General features: G+C 46.3%; 1 protein-coding gene across 4 annotated transcripts in view; it reads right to left on the reverse strand.

Moving 5' to 3' along the window:
* The window catches only part of pik3r2 (phosphoinositide-3-kinase, regulatory subunit 2 (beta)), a 38,938-nt gene that overhangs the window by 16,742 nt on the left and 871 nt on the right, over positions 1–21,325 (reverse strand). For 2 of the 4 annotated variants that reach the window (XM_061237552.1, XM_061237551.1), the window contains exon 2: positions 9,818–10,672. The exons of 1 other annotated variant lie outside the window; for it this stretch is intronic. In XM_061237552.1, coding sequence (XP_061093536.1) covers positions 9,818–10,142 — 325 coding nt within the window. In that variant the 5' untranslated portion in view covers positions 10,143–10,672. Of the gene's footprint in view, positions 1–1,599; positions 1,646–9,817; positions 10,673–21,325 lie in introns of those variants that run through there. One more of the 4 variants, XM_061237553.1, reaches the window with a different exon arrangement.

The raw sequence follows: 21,325 nt of genomic DNA on the forward strand, positions 1-21,325 counted from the left end.
GGCATAACTAAAGATTAGATATGCAGACTGCGGCCATTTCCGTGAGCACATACACAACACATCTACACTTGCGCGCACATTTTCACTTTCTTTCTTACACACACACACACACACACACACACACTCGTTCTCTTACATTCCATCACACATCCATCTCTCTCTCTCTTGCTCTCATACACACACACACAAATTTTTCCACTTTCTCTCTCACACTCACTTACACAAGCACACACACATTCACACACTCGTTCACTCGCACTCACACACAGACACACACACACAGTATTCATACACAAGCACACAGACACAAAGACAGACAGACACACACACACACACACAGTATTCATACACAAGCACACAGACACAAAGACAGACAGACACACACACACACACACACAGTATTCATACACAAGCACACAGACACAAAGACAGACAGACACACACACACACACACAGTATTCATACACAAGCACACAGACACAAAGACAGACACACACACACAATATTCATACACAAGCACACAGACACAGACACACACACACACAGTATTCATACACAAGCACACACACACACACAGACACAGACACACACAGACACACACAGACACACACACACACACACACACACACACACACACACACACACACACACACACACACACACAGACACACACACACACACACACACACACACACACACAGCGAGAGCGGTGCCCAGTATTCGGGGTTTCGTGCAAAGGAATACGACTTTCTGGAAAAGCAGCTGTGGCCCTGAAGTCATCCCGGGCTTTTTTGGAGAGAGAACCAACTAATCATTACCCAATCACTGCCTCCTAAGCACCGCGCGGTCTGCCAACGCCTGCAACAGGGCCTGCCCTGGGAAGCAGGGTACGGCACAACCATGCTCATGTGACCGCAGCGGCGGGCTGGGTTCCCGCCGGGCCGGCAGCGAACGCCCGCCCCGCGCGCCCAGACTCCGGCCGCCCTAATCTGCACACAGAGCCGTCAGGTGACAGGCCTCTGACCGCGCGCTCCTTCTGCTCGTCTGCTTCGCGGGAGGAAGTCAAGGAAATAAAAAATAAAAAATAATATATATATTTTTTTTTAGGCCTTTTTCATCTTTATTGGACGGTATAGTATAGAGAGACAGGAAGAATGGGAGCGAGAGAGAGGGGAAGACATGCGACAAATTGTCGGACGGTCGGATTTTAACCGCCGACGTCGCGGCTCGCAATGAGCATGCGGTCAGTGCTCTACAGGCTGCGCCACCGAGACACCCTATATATATTTTGTTTTAAGTAAGTGCACTCAGATTTTCACAATTCTTAAAACTAAGAGCAAGTTTGCAATGGAAGCCCTAATTTTTCTTGGTTTCCTGGTTCTTAACAGTGATAGCATTTGGTAGATATGCAAGAGGCTCTACCAAGACGTGGTGTATACGTGAGAGCATTGGTACCGCATGTTCAGAAAGACTTACGGAAAGAAGTTTATGCATTCACACGCATCGCCATTAGATTTATCTCAAGACATAGTTTCCTCTGACAATCACCACATCTCTTGCCTTATTTATTTGCCACTTAAATGGTTAAATAATACATACATTTCAGCTTTCATACGTTACTGCTGAGGCAAGAATCCACAAACAATAGACAGGCTACTCGCGACCCCAAAACTGGAAAAAGTTCCTAAAACTCAAGAGATTGTAATGCAACGCATTTTAAAGTTTGCGGAGGCAAGTGAATAATGACAGTAAAAGCAGTGGGTTTAGTGCGGACATTTTGACGGTAAGGAGCAGGGAGTAGGAGCCAATCGAAGCGGTGTCGACGGCTCTGAAACACGGCCCCGGGTTCTGGGAGGGTGGGGAGGCTGAGGAGAAACAGGACACGGGAGGAGGAGGAGGAGGAGGAGGAGGAGGAGGAGCACCCGGGCACGACGCAGGAGGTGAGGAGCCAGGCAGGGGTCAGGGAAGTGTCAGACTGCTCACCGCTGGCTGGCACAGTCACTGCACCAGAAATAAAACCAGAACCCCGCAACACCGCCTCTCCTGCTGCGTTTGCAACTTTTAATGGCTGAAGAAAAAAAAAAAAAAAGAAAAAAAAAAGAGACTTTCGTTTTGGACACATTCCGTTCTTTGTCAGAGACTTAGAGTGAATGATAATATGTCCTTTTTTAAAGACTTTAAATGACATCAGTGTATTTCCATAGAAATTCACTGTCTACATGAGGAATTATTTTATTTTTGCCTTTTGAATGTCGCTAGCTCTTGTGGTCAACATGGTCAGGTGTGCAAACCTTTATTCACATACAATCACCACACCAAATACTATCTGGAAGGATAGATGCTACTAAACATAACATACTTTAATTTCTACTTTTGGTGAACTGCCCCTTTAAGGCTGGACACTTGCTGTAGGCTGGATTCCCTGGCACTGCTGTTGTACCCAAACTACAGTAATTACCCAGTTGAGTTATTGAACAACATGTAAAGGGCGCAACAGCTGTGCGGATCTCAACATGGCCACACCAGGGGCTTGAACCACCAACCTTCCGGTCATTTACCTAAGCCACAAGGCTACAGTCCCGCTCCACATAAAATAAGCAGTAAAATAATCTGCGTAAGTCGCCCTGAGATAAGAGCATCTGCCGAATGCTTGAATGTGAGGTTACGTAACGTAACGGGTTGGGCAAACGCGTACCAAAGAAAACTGGCTGCAGGAGTCAAACACCGAGCGTGACAAAGCGAATGCCGTTCTAACAGAACCTCTCAGCCCCTCCCCCTAGATTAGCAGATAAGTTTCTTGAATCGTTTCCAGCAGGTAAGAGGCGAACAGCCGTCCTCCGGCTCGACAGCTGGTGAAGCACGGGTTCTCAGCGGCTGCGTCGAGTCCTCTCCAAAATGGAAACGTCCGTGGCGGCCTGTAGCGTAGTGGTCAAGGTACATGACTGGGACCCGCAAGGTCGGTGGTTCTAATCCCGGTGTAGCCACTATAAGATCCGCACAGCTGTTGGGCCCTTGCGCAAGGCCCTTTACCCTGCATTGCTCCAGGGGAGGATTGTCTCCTGCTTAGTCTAATCAACTGTAAGTCGCTCTGGATAAGAGCGTCTGACAAATGCCATTAATGCAATGTTAATGTAATGTCTATGGAACAAAGAGGGGTAGAAGGGTACAGAGGAGCCAAACGATTAGGCTGAAGCAGCGGCCCGATCCGCCCCTGGAGCAATGTGGGGTTAAGGGCCTTGCTCGAGGGCCCAACAGCTGCACAGGGGCGCAACATCTGTGCAGATCTCATCACGGCCACACCAGGGGCTTGAATCACCAACCTTCCGGTCATTTACCTTAGCCACAAGGCTACAGGCCGCTCCAAATAAAATAAGCAGTAAAATAATCTGCGCAAGTCGCCCTGAGACAAGAGCATCTGCTGAATGCTTGAACGTGAGGTTATGTATTCACCAGCTGCGGCTACACCAACCTTCTAGATCCCAGTAAAGCACCACAGCCACGAGCACCGTAGCCACAAGGCTACAGGCACCGTAGCCACTAGGCTACAGGCACCGTAGCCACTAGGCTACAGGCACCGTAGCCACTAGGCTACAGGCACCGTAGCCACTAGGCTACAGGCACCGTAGCCACTAGGCTACAGGCACCTTAGCCACTAGGCTACAGGCACCGTAGCCACTAGGCTACAGGCACCTTAGCCACTAGGCTACAGGCACCTTAGCCACTAGGCTACAGGCACCTTAGCCACTAGGCTACAGGCACCTTAGCCACTAGGCTACAGGCACCTTAGTCACTAGGCTACAGGCACCTTAGTCACTAGGCTGCTACAGGCACCTTAGTCACTAGGCTACAGGCACCTTAGTCACTAGGCTACAGGCACCTTAGTCACTAGGCTACAGGCACCGTAGCCACTAGGCTACAGGCACCTTAGCCACTAGGCTACAGGCACCGTAGCCACTAGGCTACAGGCACCTTAGCCACTAGGCTACAGGCACCTTAGCCACTAGGCTACAGGCACCTTAGCCACTAGGCTACAGGCACCTTAGCCACTAGGCTACAGGCACCTTAGCCACTAGGCTACAGGCACCTTAGTCACTAGGCTACAGGCACCTTAGTCACTAGGCTGCTACAGGCACCTTAGTCACTAGGCTACAGGCACCTTAGTCACTAGGCTACAGGCACCTTAGTCACTAGGCTACAGGCACCTTAGCCACTAGGCTACAGGCACCTTAGTCACTAGGCTACAGGCACCTTAGTCACTAGGCTACAGGCACCTTAGTCACTAGGCTACAGGCTACCCCCCAGACAGCCAAAATGAGAGCAGAAAAAGGGACGGAGGAGGGGGGGGGGGCTGACCTTTGAACTCTGCCGTGCGACAGCACGACACATTTCTCCCTGACATATGTTCATGTACAAAGTTTACTGGGAGAGCGATACCCTCCCATCCAAAGACTGGATTTCATATCAGGTTCATTGCTCACACTATATTTTTCCCCTCCCAGACACTCTAAATATATAACAAGGCCGGTGACCTTTGTGTCCAAATGCTAAGTTAGGTTCCCCGTGTCCGTCCAATAACGGGACGGGACGGGCCACCCTGTCCGAGAAACAGAATCCGCACGAGGAATCTCTCCAGACGGCGTTCCTCTAACGAGGCCCAAACTAAGACGATGAAGGAACTTCCGTTTACACGCCCAGACTGCACACACACACCTAACGGGTTATACTTCTGAAGAGCTCAAAATGTGCGGAATCATCATTTCCCTTGTTGTACATTTACACAAGGACACAGACTGCATTTGAAATCTGACACTGACAACACACCACCCAGACAAAAAAGAAAAGGGGAGGGGGGGGCAGGTAGAGAACTGTGTTAGTAATGTTGAATCACTATACTATGAAGACAACTAATACTACCATTAAAAACTAGTTGACTATTAATATAAAAAATATATATAATGCAGGAGTGCATTAGTGATAAAGTGAAAGTGTGAATGACAAAATCTGACAAAAATGCATCGTGCACAGGCAGAAAAAGTCAAAAGAGAAGGCGAAAGAGTTTGTCTTCGAGAATAGCAAAATGAGTCTGACCCTAAACAGCTATACATTTCTTGGGCAGATGTAGGTACAATTTTCGTTTCTCCAGCGAGCGTGCGGTTTGGAAAGGAACCCAGCTGACCTACCCCCCAAACCCCCCCCCCCCCAAACGGCAATGAATAGAAGGCAAATATTGAAGCAGCGTCACATGACCGCGAGAAAAATGTGCTACCTCAGCAGAAGCCCCCCCTCCACCTGATCTACAAGTTTCCCCTCTCTCGCCTGCACCCCCCCCCCTGCCCCCCCGCCCCCCCCCCCAGGTCCTGCCAGGGCTTTCAGGGAATGGCGATTTACGGCTTCCTTAAGGACACGGCGAGTGGGAGAGCGGAGCGGGAGCGTCGAGGCCGGGCCAGGAAAAGAAAGAAAAACCGGGAGAGAAGCAGGAGAGGGGGGGAAAAAAAAGAAAAAAGGAGGAGGGGATAGGAAGGGTAGAGCGAGAGAGAGGGGGGGGGCTGTATCAGGAGGAGGACGGTGGAGAGGTTTGCGTGAGAGCAAATAAGAAGAAGAAGAAAAAAAAAAAGAAAACCGAAAAAATGGGACGGACAGAGTAGTGAGGTGAATACGAAAAAAAATCAGAACAGGATGAGGGGAAAGGCAAGAGAATATAGAAAGGGGGGGGGGGAAGAGACCAGAGACATTGTCAAATTGATGCGAGTACTGAAATAGGACAAGAAACAAAGAAACCGCAAAAAAAAAAAAACGGGACGAAGCAAAGGAACGGGAGGGAGGGAGAGACCAAAACCGTTTGGGCCCTGATAACGCAAGAAAAGAAAATTCATATCTATTCAGAGAAGCCATACAAGCACCCCAGCGCCTCCCTTTCTCCCCGAACAGAGCTGTCTTGTTTTTGAGATAGAACACACATTCTTTTCTTTACCAGAGAAGTAAACATGCAAAAGGTCTAGCAGTGCTCGAGCCACTGAAGAGCCCTGGTGGAGGTCTTTGGACTCGAACGTCCCATGCCTCCCTCCCTCCCTCCCTCCCTCCCGCCGTAATTTGATTTAGCGGAGTTTGTCCAACTTTGAAATGGAAACTTTGGAGCTGGCAGCGAGGCTCAGAGAGAAAGACGGAAGTAGTTTTCGGAAGATTTTTTTTTTTTTTTTTTTTTTTTTTTTTTAAGTCTGTGCAGACAAACCTTCTCCGCATCCAGAGAACACATCTTCCAGCTACTTCTATATGTGGCCAAAGTAAAAAAAAAGAAAAAAAAAAAAGAAAACGAAATGAAAATGAAAAACACACTGATAATGGATGCCAATTACTTCAGTGACTTCAGTAATGGCAAACAAAATCCAGTAACAAGAAAAAAAAAAAAAAAAAAAAAGGCGGTTGACTCTGAGGTTACTTTCAACTTCTCCTACACTTCTCCCTGTGTGTTGCGTTTCATCATAAGGACCCTCGAGTCCTTTCAAATGTGGGGAGAAAAAAAAAAAGCTTTCCAGACAATCCTGACAAAATCCCACTAATGCTAATGCAGGCTCTCAAAGAAAAATCTGCCTAGAAATAGTTAGCAAGCTACTTTGTCTGCTAGGACAACTGGTTATTAGAGTTATTAAAATACATTTGTTCCAAGAATGTGCTTCTCTTTTCTCAACACATACATGCAAAGCATGTCCAAAAGTAGTTCCACTGGTCAGCATAGCTCAGTATTTGACGAATAACCAAGTTACTGTAGCTGGCTGAGAAAGAGGAACGGGCTGTTGAATGTAACGTTGCCCCCATGAGAAACCTTCAGAGGGTTTTAGCAGCACACAGCGACGAAGTCAACACCACAAAGCCGATCCTATAAGGCATGCAGACAAAAACTCAAAGAACACAAGTTTAAATCTGTCGGGTTTGAGAAAGAAGGAAACAGACGGGGCCTTTGTTCGGCGGAGTTGTCAACCGCTTCTCAATACTTTCAGTAATTTATCGTGTTTTGTGTTCCACGAGAACACATAACGAAATGGTATGTGGTAGGTACTGTAAAAACCTTATTTTTTTCCCTTTCCATAAACGCCGGCTGCAGCCTCTCATCTGACAACGGATGCCCACGGCAGCAGCCCCGGTCTGGGTTTTCTGGCGCCCGTGCTCATAGAAAGATTTATGCAACTGGTTTTGGGCTCAGCAGTACACCGGACAGAACGCAACGTTTAAAATGAACGCACTGTGCCAAAGCCAGCGACTTTTCAGGTAGCCCCACTGAGCAACTGCCGCGCAAAGAACATTCCAGAAATGAAAATCAAACTGTCAAAACGGGTGAAATACGCCACTGTTCGGAACATTCCGGTAAATAATTCAATCAGAGGTGGGCGCCCGGCACTCGATGCCAAGCTTATGGAAATTAGCGTCCACTTTTGAACATACAACATATAGGGGGCCTGACCTACTAAGGCCTTTTGCACATGCAAAACCTTCCAGCACACGTCAAAACCGAGTAACATGACCAACAATTGGTCATGGTATTTGTTTTTGCACCAATCATCGGTTGTGTTATTGGTTTTGTTGTATGCTAAGGTCCAGACCAGTCAGAATCTACATATGAACATATAATGCATGACATGATTATTGCCCCCATTTGTATTACCCATTTCCCCCTATTTCAGAGTAAAGTTGTTTTTTGTTCTTTTTTAATAAATGACCAGTGCTATCTTTCAAGTTACAATTCCCAAGTGAATAGCCGAAAGAAAATCACTGCATCATTGTCCAACTATGATATCCAGCGTGCTTCAAGACTTCAATAAATGAATTTATTTGGATCACAACATAAATGTATTATATTTACCATATCATATTTATCATAAATCCGGTGCAACACTTATCGGAACATAAGCTTCTGTGATGTTAAATGCGTGGGTGCATGTTCCATGCTCTTAAGTATGTCACGACGCTTAATAACAGCCTTACGCATAGCAGTCCCGAAGAGGATAGGGCTGCGGCTATGCAATTTATCTGTACTTACACTGTACACGAAACCATATGGATGAAAAACCCATAGAATCAAAACAAATATACACATACAAGACTGCTGTGGCTAAGGCTCGCCCGCTCGCTTGGAAAATATCAGCTATGGTCAATCCTGAAAGCTATGATCGAGTTATGGTCATTATAATGGAAAGGGCATGCTTTTCAGAAATGCGTTTGATTACAATTGCCCAATTTGATTACAATATTCATTGTAACACACTCTATTACGAGCCGATGATATCCAAGCAGGTCCAATTGCATTTCGAGGAAAACGTAATGGCACGAACTGACTGCGACTAATCTCACATTTCACATATTGAACGTATTGTGTGGCGACATCTGGCATTTTGATATTAGTCCAGCAATTCTTCGTCCAGCTGTTTCAACAAATTAAGCTTGTCTGAAGCCATGTGCAATGCATTATCAAAACAAACCATTTTTAACAATACGTATGATATACTCTTCCTCAGACTCGGTCGCTCTGGTTTCACGGATTTGTTCATTAACTAATTAAGGCTTGGAAAAACGCACCTGGGTCAGGCAATGAGTCTCCCGCGCTCTGCTAATTTAGCAACTAGATTTGACTTGAGAGAGCGGTTATGCCAACAGTTATTTCGGAGAAATGGATTTAGGGCGATTGAGGGGCGTGTTACTTACGTGTGATTGATAGACAGTGAAGGCGAGAGCCAAGCTATAGTCTAGACATGTTCAAAGAAATGCAAAGTTACCCGAGGTAAAAATGGCTATTCTTCTGATAACTCTGCGGTGTGCATCAAACTTGCCAAACGTTCGTTCTTCCCAAAGGGAAAAGACAAGCTCCAACCGACCTCGCCAAACACTAGCCCGCAGGAGAAATACTGATAAACCATTGTCCGTTTCACAGCTCATAAAAGTCTGCGAAGACTGCCAAACTGATGTAATCATTTTTAAATAACTGCTAGCCGCTTATTTAACTATCTGTTAACAGGAGCGCTTTTTGAAATGCGACTGACGAAAATATTAATGTGTGCCTTTATTAGAAAGCAGTCAAATCATCTTGAAATGCATTTCCGTTGAGGAACTGGATACATACCAGTCATTTCTTAAAAGAGATTATTAAAAATAATTGAAATAACAAAAATATTTTTTAAACAGCTACCGTAGCCTACATACACTTGCCAGTCTGCTTTCAATGATTTGAGCCTCGTTTGCCTTCCTTAGCAATGCATCACAGAAGGTTTTGCGCGTCACACGCGCTTTACTTGGCACGCATTTGGAAATCTACTGTGGCGCTCACCGCTCGAAACCAAACGCAGTGTTATGCGGCCAATGATTTGCGTTTTCCTTTGCTCATTCCCACTGTTCTGACAGCAGTCATCAATCTATTCCTCAACAGACATCCGCGCCATTTCAAAATGGAGCTGCGGACTTGAAACCGACTGTCGTGTTCCAACTTACCAAGAAGCTACAATTAAAACGACATTGCAATTGTACCAAACCTTCACGGGACCGACAGCCTGAAGTACTGCTACCCCCTGTGGATCCATAAGCAAGTTTTTCTTACCGCTGAAGATTTTTTTAAATTATTTTAACCCTTTCAGTCCCAAGAGTGCCATATGGCACTCCCGACCTTAAACCTTTTCAACCAATCAAAATGTTTCTGAGCCCCGATTAAATTCCCCCAATCAAAGCCAAAACCCCTTGGGATTTGGGTGGAGCCACGTCGTTTTGGGCTTGGGACCCGAGAGGGTTAAGTCAACCGTTGTGTCGCGCCCCAGTTTTGAGGTGGAACCCCCCTAACCTTGCTCCGCAGGCGGCAGGTCCGGCCTCGGGGCAGCGGGAAGGGGCCTCTGGGTCCGGGGCTGGCTGGGCGTCGCGGGCGTCCTCACGGGCCCGACGTACTGCACGTAGGTGCCCGGGAAGTCCCCCCTCTGCTTGGTGCGCTCGTTGACCCCGACGATCCAGCCCACGAGCTCGGGGTGCTCCTCCACGCCCTCCTTGAACCCCAGCGACTGCAGCGAGGCCTTGCTGACGGTCAGGAGGTCCCCGGGGAGCAGGTCGATGTCGTCCTCCAGGTCCTTGCCGTACGCGTACACGGCGCGATACTGGAAGGCCTCGGCGGCCATTTTGTGGTTGGGTGACGACAACGACCTTTCGTCGCCGGGACAGAGGCGAACGGTACCAACGCAAGGGCTTCTATCGACCCCTTCCCCCCCCCCCCTGTGAAGTTGAAAAAAAATAAAAAAAAGAGGGTGGTGTGGGGGAGAGACGGGGAGACGGGGAGAATATTCTGTTTATAGCCGATTTTATCAAGCAAAGCGTCTGAAGCCTTGCCTAATTGGCCGAGTCGTAAGCAGGAGTTGAAAAGGGGGCTCAGAGCTGGCCTGTGTTTGCAGTGTAGAGTACTTTCCTCAGTTTGAATCCCCGGTTTAACCAGATAATGGAGCAGAGGGACAGCGTTGGCAACATGCTCTTTGGGAAAGCCAGAGACTCGCAGGGGGTGCTAAAAACCAAAAAGCGCTCCTCTTCAGCCTCCTCTGTAAGCCTGCTGACGGGGGGGGGAGGGGAGGGTGGGTTTTGGGCTGTGTAGCTTTCACACACTCCTAAACGTAGCTTCCTTTTCTTCGTACCTTTCCAAACGTTCCACCGGCAGGACCTGCAGAGAAAGAACAGAGCGTGGAACCACTGATGAGCAACTCTAGTTTTTACATTTTAAACTTAAATTAAATTAAACTGACAAGACTTGAAGGCAGAGTTGACGATCGTGTTGTTGATCGTGTTGTTTTGTCGGTACTCAATAAAACAATGATCAAATTTTGTCCGCCGATGCTAACTTTACTCTTTTACAACAACCGCAATGAATGAAAGTGTGCCACAACGCTTGCGTGCGTAAACGCATCGTGTCTGCATTAGGAACGCCAGAGTTCCTCATTAGCACTCAGCACTTATTTAGGAGGACACAATGGTCACGTGACCGTCAGCCGAACACACTGCAGCAGAGGAGAGGTCTTGAGAGTTCTCCGACTCGAACGGCAAAGCACCTCGAACGCGCCGAAAACCCTGATCCCTTTTGACAACGTATTAAGCGAGCCGCTCTCAGTTTCCGCGAGACAAAAAGAACAAACAGTGTGTATGTTCACAGAAAAAAAGGTAAATTCAGGGCACAAGAGTTCTCGCACAATGAGGGATTAGCGCTGATGTTTAAAACATTCCTCGATTCCTACATCAAAGGGTGCCAGTATAATACGTCCAGTGTCAAGTAAATGAACGATATTGCCCAAAAGTAGCTCTTTCATCCATTTTATAAACTTGGTAAGGACGCAGACGGGTTTTTCTTGAAGTCTGTCAGCTGACACGTTTAATAATAGCAGAATATTAATTAATGGTAAGCCCTCCGTTTGAATTGTGAACAAAATTGTGCGCCGCGAGTCGACTAGGTAATCCAAACGCCGTGGCACAATGTCACATTGTACTCGGATCCCAAAAGACACAAACGCACAGGGACTAAACTGAAAGTTCTTAGTACCGAACGTCGCAGTCGATAAACAACGTGAGCTTCAGTTGTTGGTACTGGTAACCTCGTTCTTGTCCCTATTTAGATTGGAATGAAGGGCCAGTGGTTACAGTGGCCCCAACACCACCAACTGCCAGACAAGCGCGGTAATAAAAACCCTGCAGGAACAAAGCACCGTCTTCAAGCCACATTCACACTAGTCATGACAAGCCCAGGCTCACCGCTAGGAAAGCAACACCCCCTCATCCACCATTCACATATAGATGCCTATTTTTAGTTCACCCCGTATTCTAACAGATACATTTTCATTGCAAACCTCCTCCTCGTATGCAACCAAATCCCACTGACCGTGTTAGACGTCCAACCGGCAGCCTGAACAAACAGCGGACAAACAGCGCTTGCTCTTTTGCAATGCCGGGGTCAGATAATTAACAGAATAGCTTTAGTGCTTGTACATGTAGCTACATACACTGTTCTATTTTAGTGCTGCAGGATAACTTTACAAAATGGAACAGAATATGTGCATACAAAATGTCTGACCAGCAGCATTGTGTGTCCCATAGAAAGTGAATAAAGTTGCTTGTTGGATTATGGCAATTTGTAGCCTTGGAAGAGTGAGACATTTTTGCGGGAAACCAGACAGGATTTTAAGCCCATCCGCCATCGGCTCCCAGTACACGCACAACAACAAAATGCTCCGGGGTTTCAATCCTGAACCGGATAGTTTGAGGGAGACAGAGGCCAAGTGGCAGAACGAAAAGAGCCAACGAACATTTGGTACTTTTGGAAGGTCACAGTACACGGTCTCATTTTCCAAAAAAATCTTTTAGCCTCGTTCAAAATAAATCACAAGGCTGCAGGTTGAATAAGAAAACGCTTGAGTGAATTCACAGCGCTGTGCCCAGTGGCTGTACGCACGTACAAATTTATTCTGTCTAATAATCAGCGGCTAGCCTCGCACCTGCACATCAAGCTGGGACTACCCAGCGCAAAGACCCAATTAGAGCAGGGTCTTTTAGCCTTCGTTCACCATCAGCGGCCATCCGGCCTCCTCAAAAACACGGAAAATAATGAACATGACCAGACATAACGCGCTCCTTTTATACCCGTGCTCTTCTGGCAAAGCAAGAAATTCAGTTTGAATTGTCCAAAAGAATTTATAAAATGAAAAATATCACTGACGTAGTCTAAAATAAAATGCCCTTCCCGTAGCAGCCTTGTCCAGCGGAAAACACTGTCATTATCACACACGCCCGTGCACAATGGCTGCATTTTGCTCCCAGTGATTTTTTTTTGTACATTACGGCTAGTCATAACAAAGACGGGTCAATTTACAGCGACAGGTGTGAACGGAGCGGGGGGGGGGATCGGGGGGGATCGGGGGGGAGCGCCAGCATCTGCAGATAGAGCGCGGTCAGTGTGACGGTGGTGGGTACAAAAGGCCAACAGACGCCGGTGTCTAGACACGGCCCACGCTGGACCTGTGCCACTTGTTGCAGATTCACAACTCGACTACAGGCAGTGACCCTGTTTCAGCGTGGCTCCTTAACATGCAGCAATACAGAAACACGCATTTTCCCTTTCCGAGGAAAGATGGTTCCGCTGAATCATTCCCCTTGGAGGCCTATACCACGGAGGCGCATGCCCCTTCTCTCCTGTACTTGCAGCTAAAGTATACCAGCTCTCCTGTACTTGCAGCTAGAGTATATCAGCTCTCCTGTACATGAAGCTAAAGTACACCAGCTCTCCTGTACATGAAGCTAAAGTATACCAGCTCTCCTGTACATGAAGCTAAAGTACACCAGCTCTCCTGTACATGAAGCTAAAGTATACCAGCTCTCCTGTACATGAAGCTAAAGTATACCAGCTCTCCTGTACATGAAGCTAAAGTATACCAGCTCTCCTGTACATGAAGCTAAAGTACACCAGCTCTCCTGTACATGAAGCTAAAGTACACCAGCTCTCCTGTACATGAAGCTAAAGTATACCAGCTCTCCTGTACTTGCAGCTAGAGTATACCAGCTCTCCTATACTTGCAGCTAGAGTATACCAGCTTTTTCAGTTCCCCGTTCCCTGTGATAAAACCAGTTCAGCAAGTACACTTGCTGCGATTGAAACTTGGCTCAGTGGATTTCATTGGACTTGTGCAAAGTCTATGCCTCTCAGATTTTCTATTGAAACCCCATGGGCCCATGGAGCAGGGATCAGAACTGCTGATTTTCCACCCTCCCTTTACCTGGGAGTCAGGTGTGAAGTCGGTCTGGCCAATAGCAGCACTAATTACCTGGGACAAAAGAAAACCAGGGCTGGATTTGGGGGCCAGAGTTAATGATCCCTGCCATACAGAAATGCATTTGACTCCCAGCCAAAAAAGTCAAAATCCAAATCTCAATTCTGGTGACCGGTATATGTACATACACAATAATACTTGGGGCAGGAGTGCAGTCGGATCCAGCAAACAGCAAAGACTCCCACAACCAGGAGGCATGAGTGCATGGGGGAAGGAAATTTTACCAACTGAAACCCTCCCTCGTCAATGCTGTGGCTAATTTATGACAGCGTTATTATAAGGTTCTATCAGCGTTCTGACTGCTTTTGGAGATATTGAGCTTCAAAGATATCAAAGTGAATGGTCTCCAAGCAGATACAACCATTTAAATTGTCAATCTTTTAAACTTTATTTTGGTATAAATATATTTGGTGCCCTATAAACGACATGTTTAAGACACCAACTCATCTTCGTCAAAAATGTTAGTTAGACCCTTACAGTTCTAAAGTCTTGAATTATGCACGAGCCTGCCAGGAAGTCCACAGTCGCCATACAGTGGATACAAGGCCAGACCGTGGGGGGGGGACTCCTACACTGGAGCCCAGCTTCTCAACACCATGAGCCACTCAGCAGCACCATTATGATTACATAAGCAACAAAACTGTGTATATTTATGCTTCTGCGAAGCCATGAATATATGGAGATTATTAATAATTTGAAGGCAGAGAGGTATTAATAATTTTTTTTTTTAACTTATAACTACTATACACAACAGCACTGTTTTTAAACTTCTGCGTTGCCATTTTTCATACCACTCAATTCCAGTGGTTTGTGTATTTGTTGTATTTCGAGACAGAAGAGGGCACTGCATGAGTAATGCCCCTTTGTTCTAGCCACCAAATGCCTGCAAGGGCTGGAACGATCACATCAATGTCTTGTGTCTTTGTTCAAAAAGTCAGAATGCACCACGACAATGATATCGTTATGTTCCGTCTAAATGCCATATTAGCATCAGTGTCCGGGGAATGGGGGGGGGGGGGGGGGGGGTATATCACAAAGTAGGATTACTGACTTAGCTGGATAAGTTCATGGAGTACCCTTCCGAAACTGGAACACAGACTGAAGTAAGAACAGCTGTTCCGGGGTTTTACTCGGTGAAGCTGTCCCTGCTAACCTGCTTCGCGATACGCGCCCGGGGCCAAGTCGTAACCGACCGCACCGAACAGGACGATCCGCCTCAAACCCACTCTCAGTCCGATCACCCGTCAGCTGAGCCTCCAGTCCTGTCGTGTGACGTAGGCGATAAGAAACGGCTGCGTTTGCTCCACTTTCCTTCGCTCTGCATAAGACATACGTCGGGTTGAATGTTCAGGGCAGTAGAGAGTGCTCGATGGTTACCAAGGACGGGCAGTTCCTCTCCTTCACAGCCTAGTGCATAGCGTATCTATATGAAATCTGTGACGCAGCAAAGACGGTTATCCGAGTTTGGCTCGATCTTGAAATGGATAATGGAAAATGAGGAAGAAAAACATCCCCGGTGAAAGCTGATGAGTTTCAGAGAATACGGTGGAGTCTTAGATCAGGGTCTTTCCGAAGAGTAGCCCAGTACATCTGGGGAGACTGCGGTGGTGATCATTTAACCTCTTTTTAATGAGTAGACGAACACCGCATCTGCGTAAACACACACACGATGATGAAATGATTCATTGGGAATGGGACGGGGGTTTGTATGTGTCAGCGAAGCAGCCCCCGGGGGTTCAGGGACAACCCCAAAAAACGCGCTTTCACCTTGAGGAGAAGGGTGGCTCGAGTCCCGTGTCCTCCGGTCTGAAGAAGACTTTCTTTCAGCTCTGAACACCCCCCCCCCCCCCCCCCCCCCCCCTTTAGTCCGTCTGGACCGGGCGTGGGACGGCGCTGCTATCGCTCAAAAAATTCATTACCGCCCGTTCCGCTTCGCCATCGCTCACCTTCCCAACGTGACGCAGCGTTCCAGAGCCACCACGCGCAAACATGCAAAGCCCCCCCCAACAACACGCCGCAGAAAGCAAAACAACCACCGACTAGAGCCATCGCGCTACACACAGACATGAGGGCATCGCAGGGCAACACTCACCCCACCTTTGGGCAGAGAGGAAACTGGACAGGCACGGCGGGCTGGAGATTCGGCAACCTCCGTGCGCAGAAAAAAAAAAAAAAAAAAGGTGCCAGGGCGGCCACGTGGCACAGTTATACCCAACCACAGCCCGCAGTCCTCACGCCATCCGACGCCCCCCCCCACCCCCCCACCAAAAATTCCTTTTCTCCCTTTCCTTGTCCTCTTTATTTAAATATGCAACCTTTCCGCAGATGCCCCCGCTCCTGCTTGTTCTGTGCGCGTCCATTTCCATCTGAAAAGCGAAAAAAAGCCCCTCGTATCGCGCTCCCTTCTTATCAGCAAATTAAAGGGAAAACTACTCCCGCAACTATTTGAAATAGAAAAATCATCGGCGGTGATGCAATCCCGTAAAACTGCGGAGCACACTTTTTTTTTTTTTTTTTTTTTTAGGGCACGGACCGTGGAGGTCTCGTCACCACAGGATTCCTCCTCTCCTCTCCTCTCCTCTCCTCTCCTCCCTTTTCCCTTTCCCTCCACTTTTCTTTCAGTTGGACGGCACTTCGTGTGCAGAAGTGGCCAGATCCAGACTAGGGGGAAAAAAAGAAGAAGAAGAAAATAAATAAATAAATAAATAAAAGAGAAAGTCACTGTTGCTAGAGAGAGAGAACGCCGAGGCAGCCTCCTGGACTCCGATTGGCCGACGGGCTGCCATGTGCCCAGGAATCACCAGAGAAGCTTGAACAAATCAAGGAAATGTTCTAATATTAGAAAATGTATCTAGGCAGTGATCGAGCTACTGACCCTGCAACTCCACCTTCTTTACACTTCAGTCACACGCATATCAGAGAGCACACACTCCCCGCTTTTACATAACAATGACGGTAACTGATACTGCTCCGTACGCCTCTCACACACACACACAGCAAATTATTCTAATCCATGTGCGTGCGTGCGTGCGTGCGTGCGTGCGTGCGTGCGTGCATAAATACATGACAACAGTAACTGATAGCAGTTATTTTTATTCTCATTTTAACTTGTACAAGACCAGACAAAATTAGACCAATTAACTGCGCGTTTTTAAGAGAATTACATAAGCGGCACAAACCAGTCTTGAACACTCCCTGAGGCGTTTAAATCTATTAAATCTGAATATGTTCAGTAACTATCGGCACCTCGCTCCTTCCACATTACCAACCGACTACAGGCTTAAAAAACGCCATTATACATTTTACATACTTTCAAGTTACACATTACTGAGAATCTCGGTTGCCAGAAATGATCAACCGATCAATCAATCAAATTTAATGTGTTACAGGCGTGACTCCTGGCAGTTCACTGTCAGAAAGCACACAAGAGGATACTAAGAATCCACATAAATGCTGTATTAGACATGCTAATAATCTAATACACCACTTTTTTTCTTTCTTTTTTTCTCTATATAAACGTCAAACTACACCTGAATAAATCAAGTCACCCGTTAATACTTCAAGCAGAAAAGGTTGCATAATGAAGAGAAAACTCGTTTCAGATTTAACATGATATCACACCGTCAAGAGCCGGGGTACCATTCAATCGGCCTGCGCTCCGTGTAACGTTTAAATTCAAGGGCGTTGGTGCTGCGAAAATCGTAATTTGTCAGGAATACAGATGGGCCGAGATCACAACAGGTGAACTTTGCACGAAAAGAGAAAACGCATCTCAACATATTCCAGCCAAGTCCTATTAAAATCACATTCACCTACTGTCGCACATGAAAGGGCGTGTGTGGAGGCCCAAATGAAGATAAACTTTAGACGCAATGTACCAACGGCGGCCGATCCCGAAAGATTACGATCGGAGGAGGCAGGCAAAGCCCTAGAGGCAGAAATATGTGGGCGTGCGGCTAATGCCCCTCAAGGCCTAAAAACCCCCAACTGACTTTAATCGTCAGCAGCTAAATGCATTAAAGCACATTGCATTCATACCGCTGTTTTATACTTTCATTTTCATTTTTTAGAAAAATATCTTGGCTTTCATAATCTGCATGCAAAAATTCAGAGTACAAATGTAGTTTTTAAGCTTTTAACTGCAAGGTATCACAAAGTGAGTTGTGCATTGTTTGGAGGCTAGCCAGCTTCACCGGTCACAAACAACCACATCAGCATCGTTTGTTTTCATGGTCTGTATGCCTTAATGTCAAGAGTAAATGTTCAGAGTAAATGTATAGTTTTAAAAGGGTTTATACATAAGATAATAGCCCCGGAGTTTTGTTAGCCCAGTGCCGGTAGTCTCCCAGCCTACTACTCCCACGACGAAACCTTTTGGGGTCAATACCACAAATATTGACAGAGCAGGTCACATATGCCAGTTAAGATGAATATTTTGTTGTCCTAGTATTGTGTCTTATCAAAGTAGAAAACGGCAATTTTTCATCCTCTGAAGTGAAAACTGTTATCGCTTAAACTGAACATCTGTGAGGGCGAAACTTAAAAAAGGCACTCTGGGTGTACTGGCCATCTCTTTCTGCACGTTGCGAGAATATTCTCGAATAATCCATTTCAGTAAAGTTTCAGACACCGAAACTCAATTCAATTCAATTTATAAATTAGATATCTTTTAATGGCAGGCCTGATTTCTTCAAAGGCATCCTGAAGGGCAGGGTAAAGCACGCCATTAGCTCGAAATGGGTTAATCTGGTTTGCGTAACGAGTTAATTCTGAGCCCCGGGATGGCTCAGACAGTACAGTCACTGACCACAAACGGGCACAGGCTGACCCCAATGGCAGCAGGTCTGCGCTGTGGGCACGGCCCATTAAGACCATGAGCCACCAGGGCTAAACTGACCTAGCTTATGTAGGCCAGCTTTTCCCCGGGGTGTCATTATTACATCGTTACATTAGTTATCCCCAATGACAAGCTCGGGCAGCAAGAGCAGTCGTCTGGCAGTCGGAGGGTTGCCGGTTCGATCCCGCCCTGTGTCAGAGTTACACATGGCGGCCAAGACGCCGAACTCCCAACGCTCCCGACAAGCTAACTGGTGCCTTGCACGGCAGCCGATCGCCATTGGTGTGCGAGTGCGTGCGTGAGACGGTGAATGAGAAGCATCGATTGCACAGCACTTCGGATAAAGGCGCTATACGAACGCCAACCGTTTACCGTTTACAAGCCAGCGGCCACAGACTACAAGCAGCGGTCGTTCAGAGATATTGCACCGCGTGACCCCGTGCAGGGAGTAAAACTCAGAATACACACTTCAGCTGCACTGTTCCCGGGGTACAAGTCGCACGCGGCACAGAGGGAAATCGAGACGCACAACTGCTGGATTCAAAACCGGTGTAAACTGCGGAGAAATTGTTAAAAGACAAGTTACAGCAGCACTAGATTCCACGAGGTGACATACGAGCTAGCTATATGAGGGAAACTGGTCATTACATTACATTAATGGCATTTGGCAGACGCTCTTATCCAGAGCGATGTACAGTTAATTAGACTCAGCAGGAGAAAATCCTTAAGGGCCTTGCTCAAGGGCCCAATGGCTGTGCGGATCTTGGCTACACCGGGGATTGAACCACCGACCCCTGGTGTGTCCCAGTCATGGGGGGAGGTTTTGAAGGGCGGGGAGTCGATGTGATTGACGATAGATGAGGAGGGAAACGTCAAATGAGGATGCACACCACGGCATTAAAAAGATATTGATTGGAGAGGAAGGGGAAATTGAGGCGGCCTGTAGCGTAGTGGTTAAGGTAAATGACTGGGACACGCAAGGTCGGTGGTTCTAATCCCGGTGTAGCCACAATAAGATCCGCACAGCCGTTGGGCCCTTGAGCAAGGTCCTTAACCCTGCATTACTCCAGGGGAGGATTGTCTCCTGCTTAGTCTAATCAACTGTATGTTGCTCTAGATAAGATTGACATTTCATTGACGTACACGACAACGTAAAATCTCAATTCAAATCATTTTCCAGGAAGTGGATGGAAAACATCTTTGGAGTGAAAATACACAAGTATAGCAATTTTATTATTTTTTCGGAATATATACTTTCAAACGAGTTCACATAGTTATGGAGAATTAACTAAATTGGGGGCTGGGTTCTGCAAATCCAGATGTATCCATGTAATCAGCACAGACAGTGGTGGATTGACATGTCTTGCATCTTGCAATACACTGTTAAAGACTGATTTGTTATAGTTCAGCTTCATTGGGCAGAGCTTAGCATTTGTATTAAGATGTGCTGAATAAGAGTGTTTGCTCAGCAAATATTTATTTATTAAAAAAAAAAAAAAAAAAAAAAACACCATAAAAAGATTCAAAAAACATGTCTGGCTGACAGCTAAGGTGACTGTTCACCTGATGATCTTTAAGTCATCCAATTTGTATGTTTCCAATTTCCAAGTATCTCAAAAAGTATTCCTGATGTACAGATATAGGCTACGTTAAATACTCTTTTTCTGTAGGAAGTTTCAGTCAAAATTTTAGAAAATCAGAGATGTCAAGGAAATTATCTGTTCAAATTTACATGGAATGTCCCTTTGTCATGTGTGGGCCACCGTCAGGCCACTGGTCAACTTATGACCCAGCACAAAATGTCAAAATTTACATTACAATTTTACGTTTTAATTCTAATAATACATTTAAAATAATGATAATTCACACCATGCCCTTAGTATAGTTTCAAAATGTTTGCTCAAAACATTTCGTTTTCTTCTGGTTCCATGCGCTACTTTGTCGCATATTAGCTTAACTAACAAGTAACAATGTTTTAGTGTTCCATTCGCCGAGATGTGTATATGTTCCACCATATGAACAAATGACAGCGCAAATGTTCGACTCAATTCGACGTCTCAAAAATAGAAAGTGTCGGTGGTTGACGAATTAACAATTTAAAGACGAGCATTTCAGACGGGCGGCATGTAAATTGATGTTCATTTGTGTTAGAATGAGTCCCCATATGCCCACTGTAACATAAGAAAATTTTATTTAAAAAAGTAAGCCGTATGAGTAAACTTGAACGAAAGTTGAAGTGGCCAACCGTTTTTCTTTAAAACTTTGATATTTATCTGATCTAACGTTAACTATCTAGGCAAGGTAGAGTAGTTAAAATTCTCCAACTAGCTCCCTGTCTGCGTACTGCATGGGCCCCCGGTTTAGGAATGCCTGCCACAACGTTCGCCAATGTTCTAGATACCTGGCAGAACTAGCTACCAAAAATATGCTATCACCTCTCCAAACTTAACTCCCGAGTCCGAAAGCTAGCTAAATTATTACATTCGCGTTACAAGTAATACAATCTTCTAGCAGCTGAATTTAAGAACTTTCTGCTTCACGAGTAACTTTGCCAGTGCGTGAAAAGTATGTAAACCAATGTAACTTAAGTTAAATAAATTATGCCAATTCGCAAGCTTGTTGCATGTCTGCGAAGTTAACCAACTTAGCAATCGAGCACGTTAGATCG

The sequence above is a fragment of the Conger conger genome, chromosome 4, assembly GCF_963514075.1.
Source record: "Conger conger chromosome 4, fConCon1.1, whole genome shotgun sequence".
Taxonomy (NCBI): domain Eukaryota; kingdom Metazoa; phylum Chordata; class Actinopteri; order Anguilliformes; family Congridae; genus Conger; species Conger conger.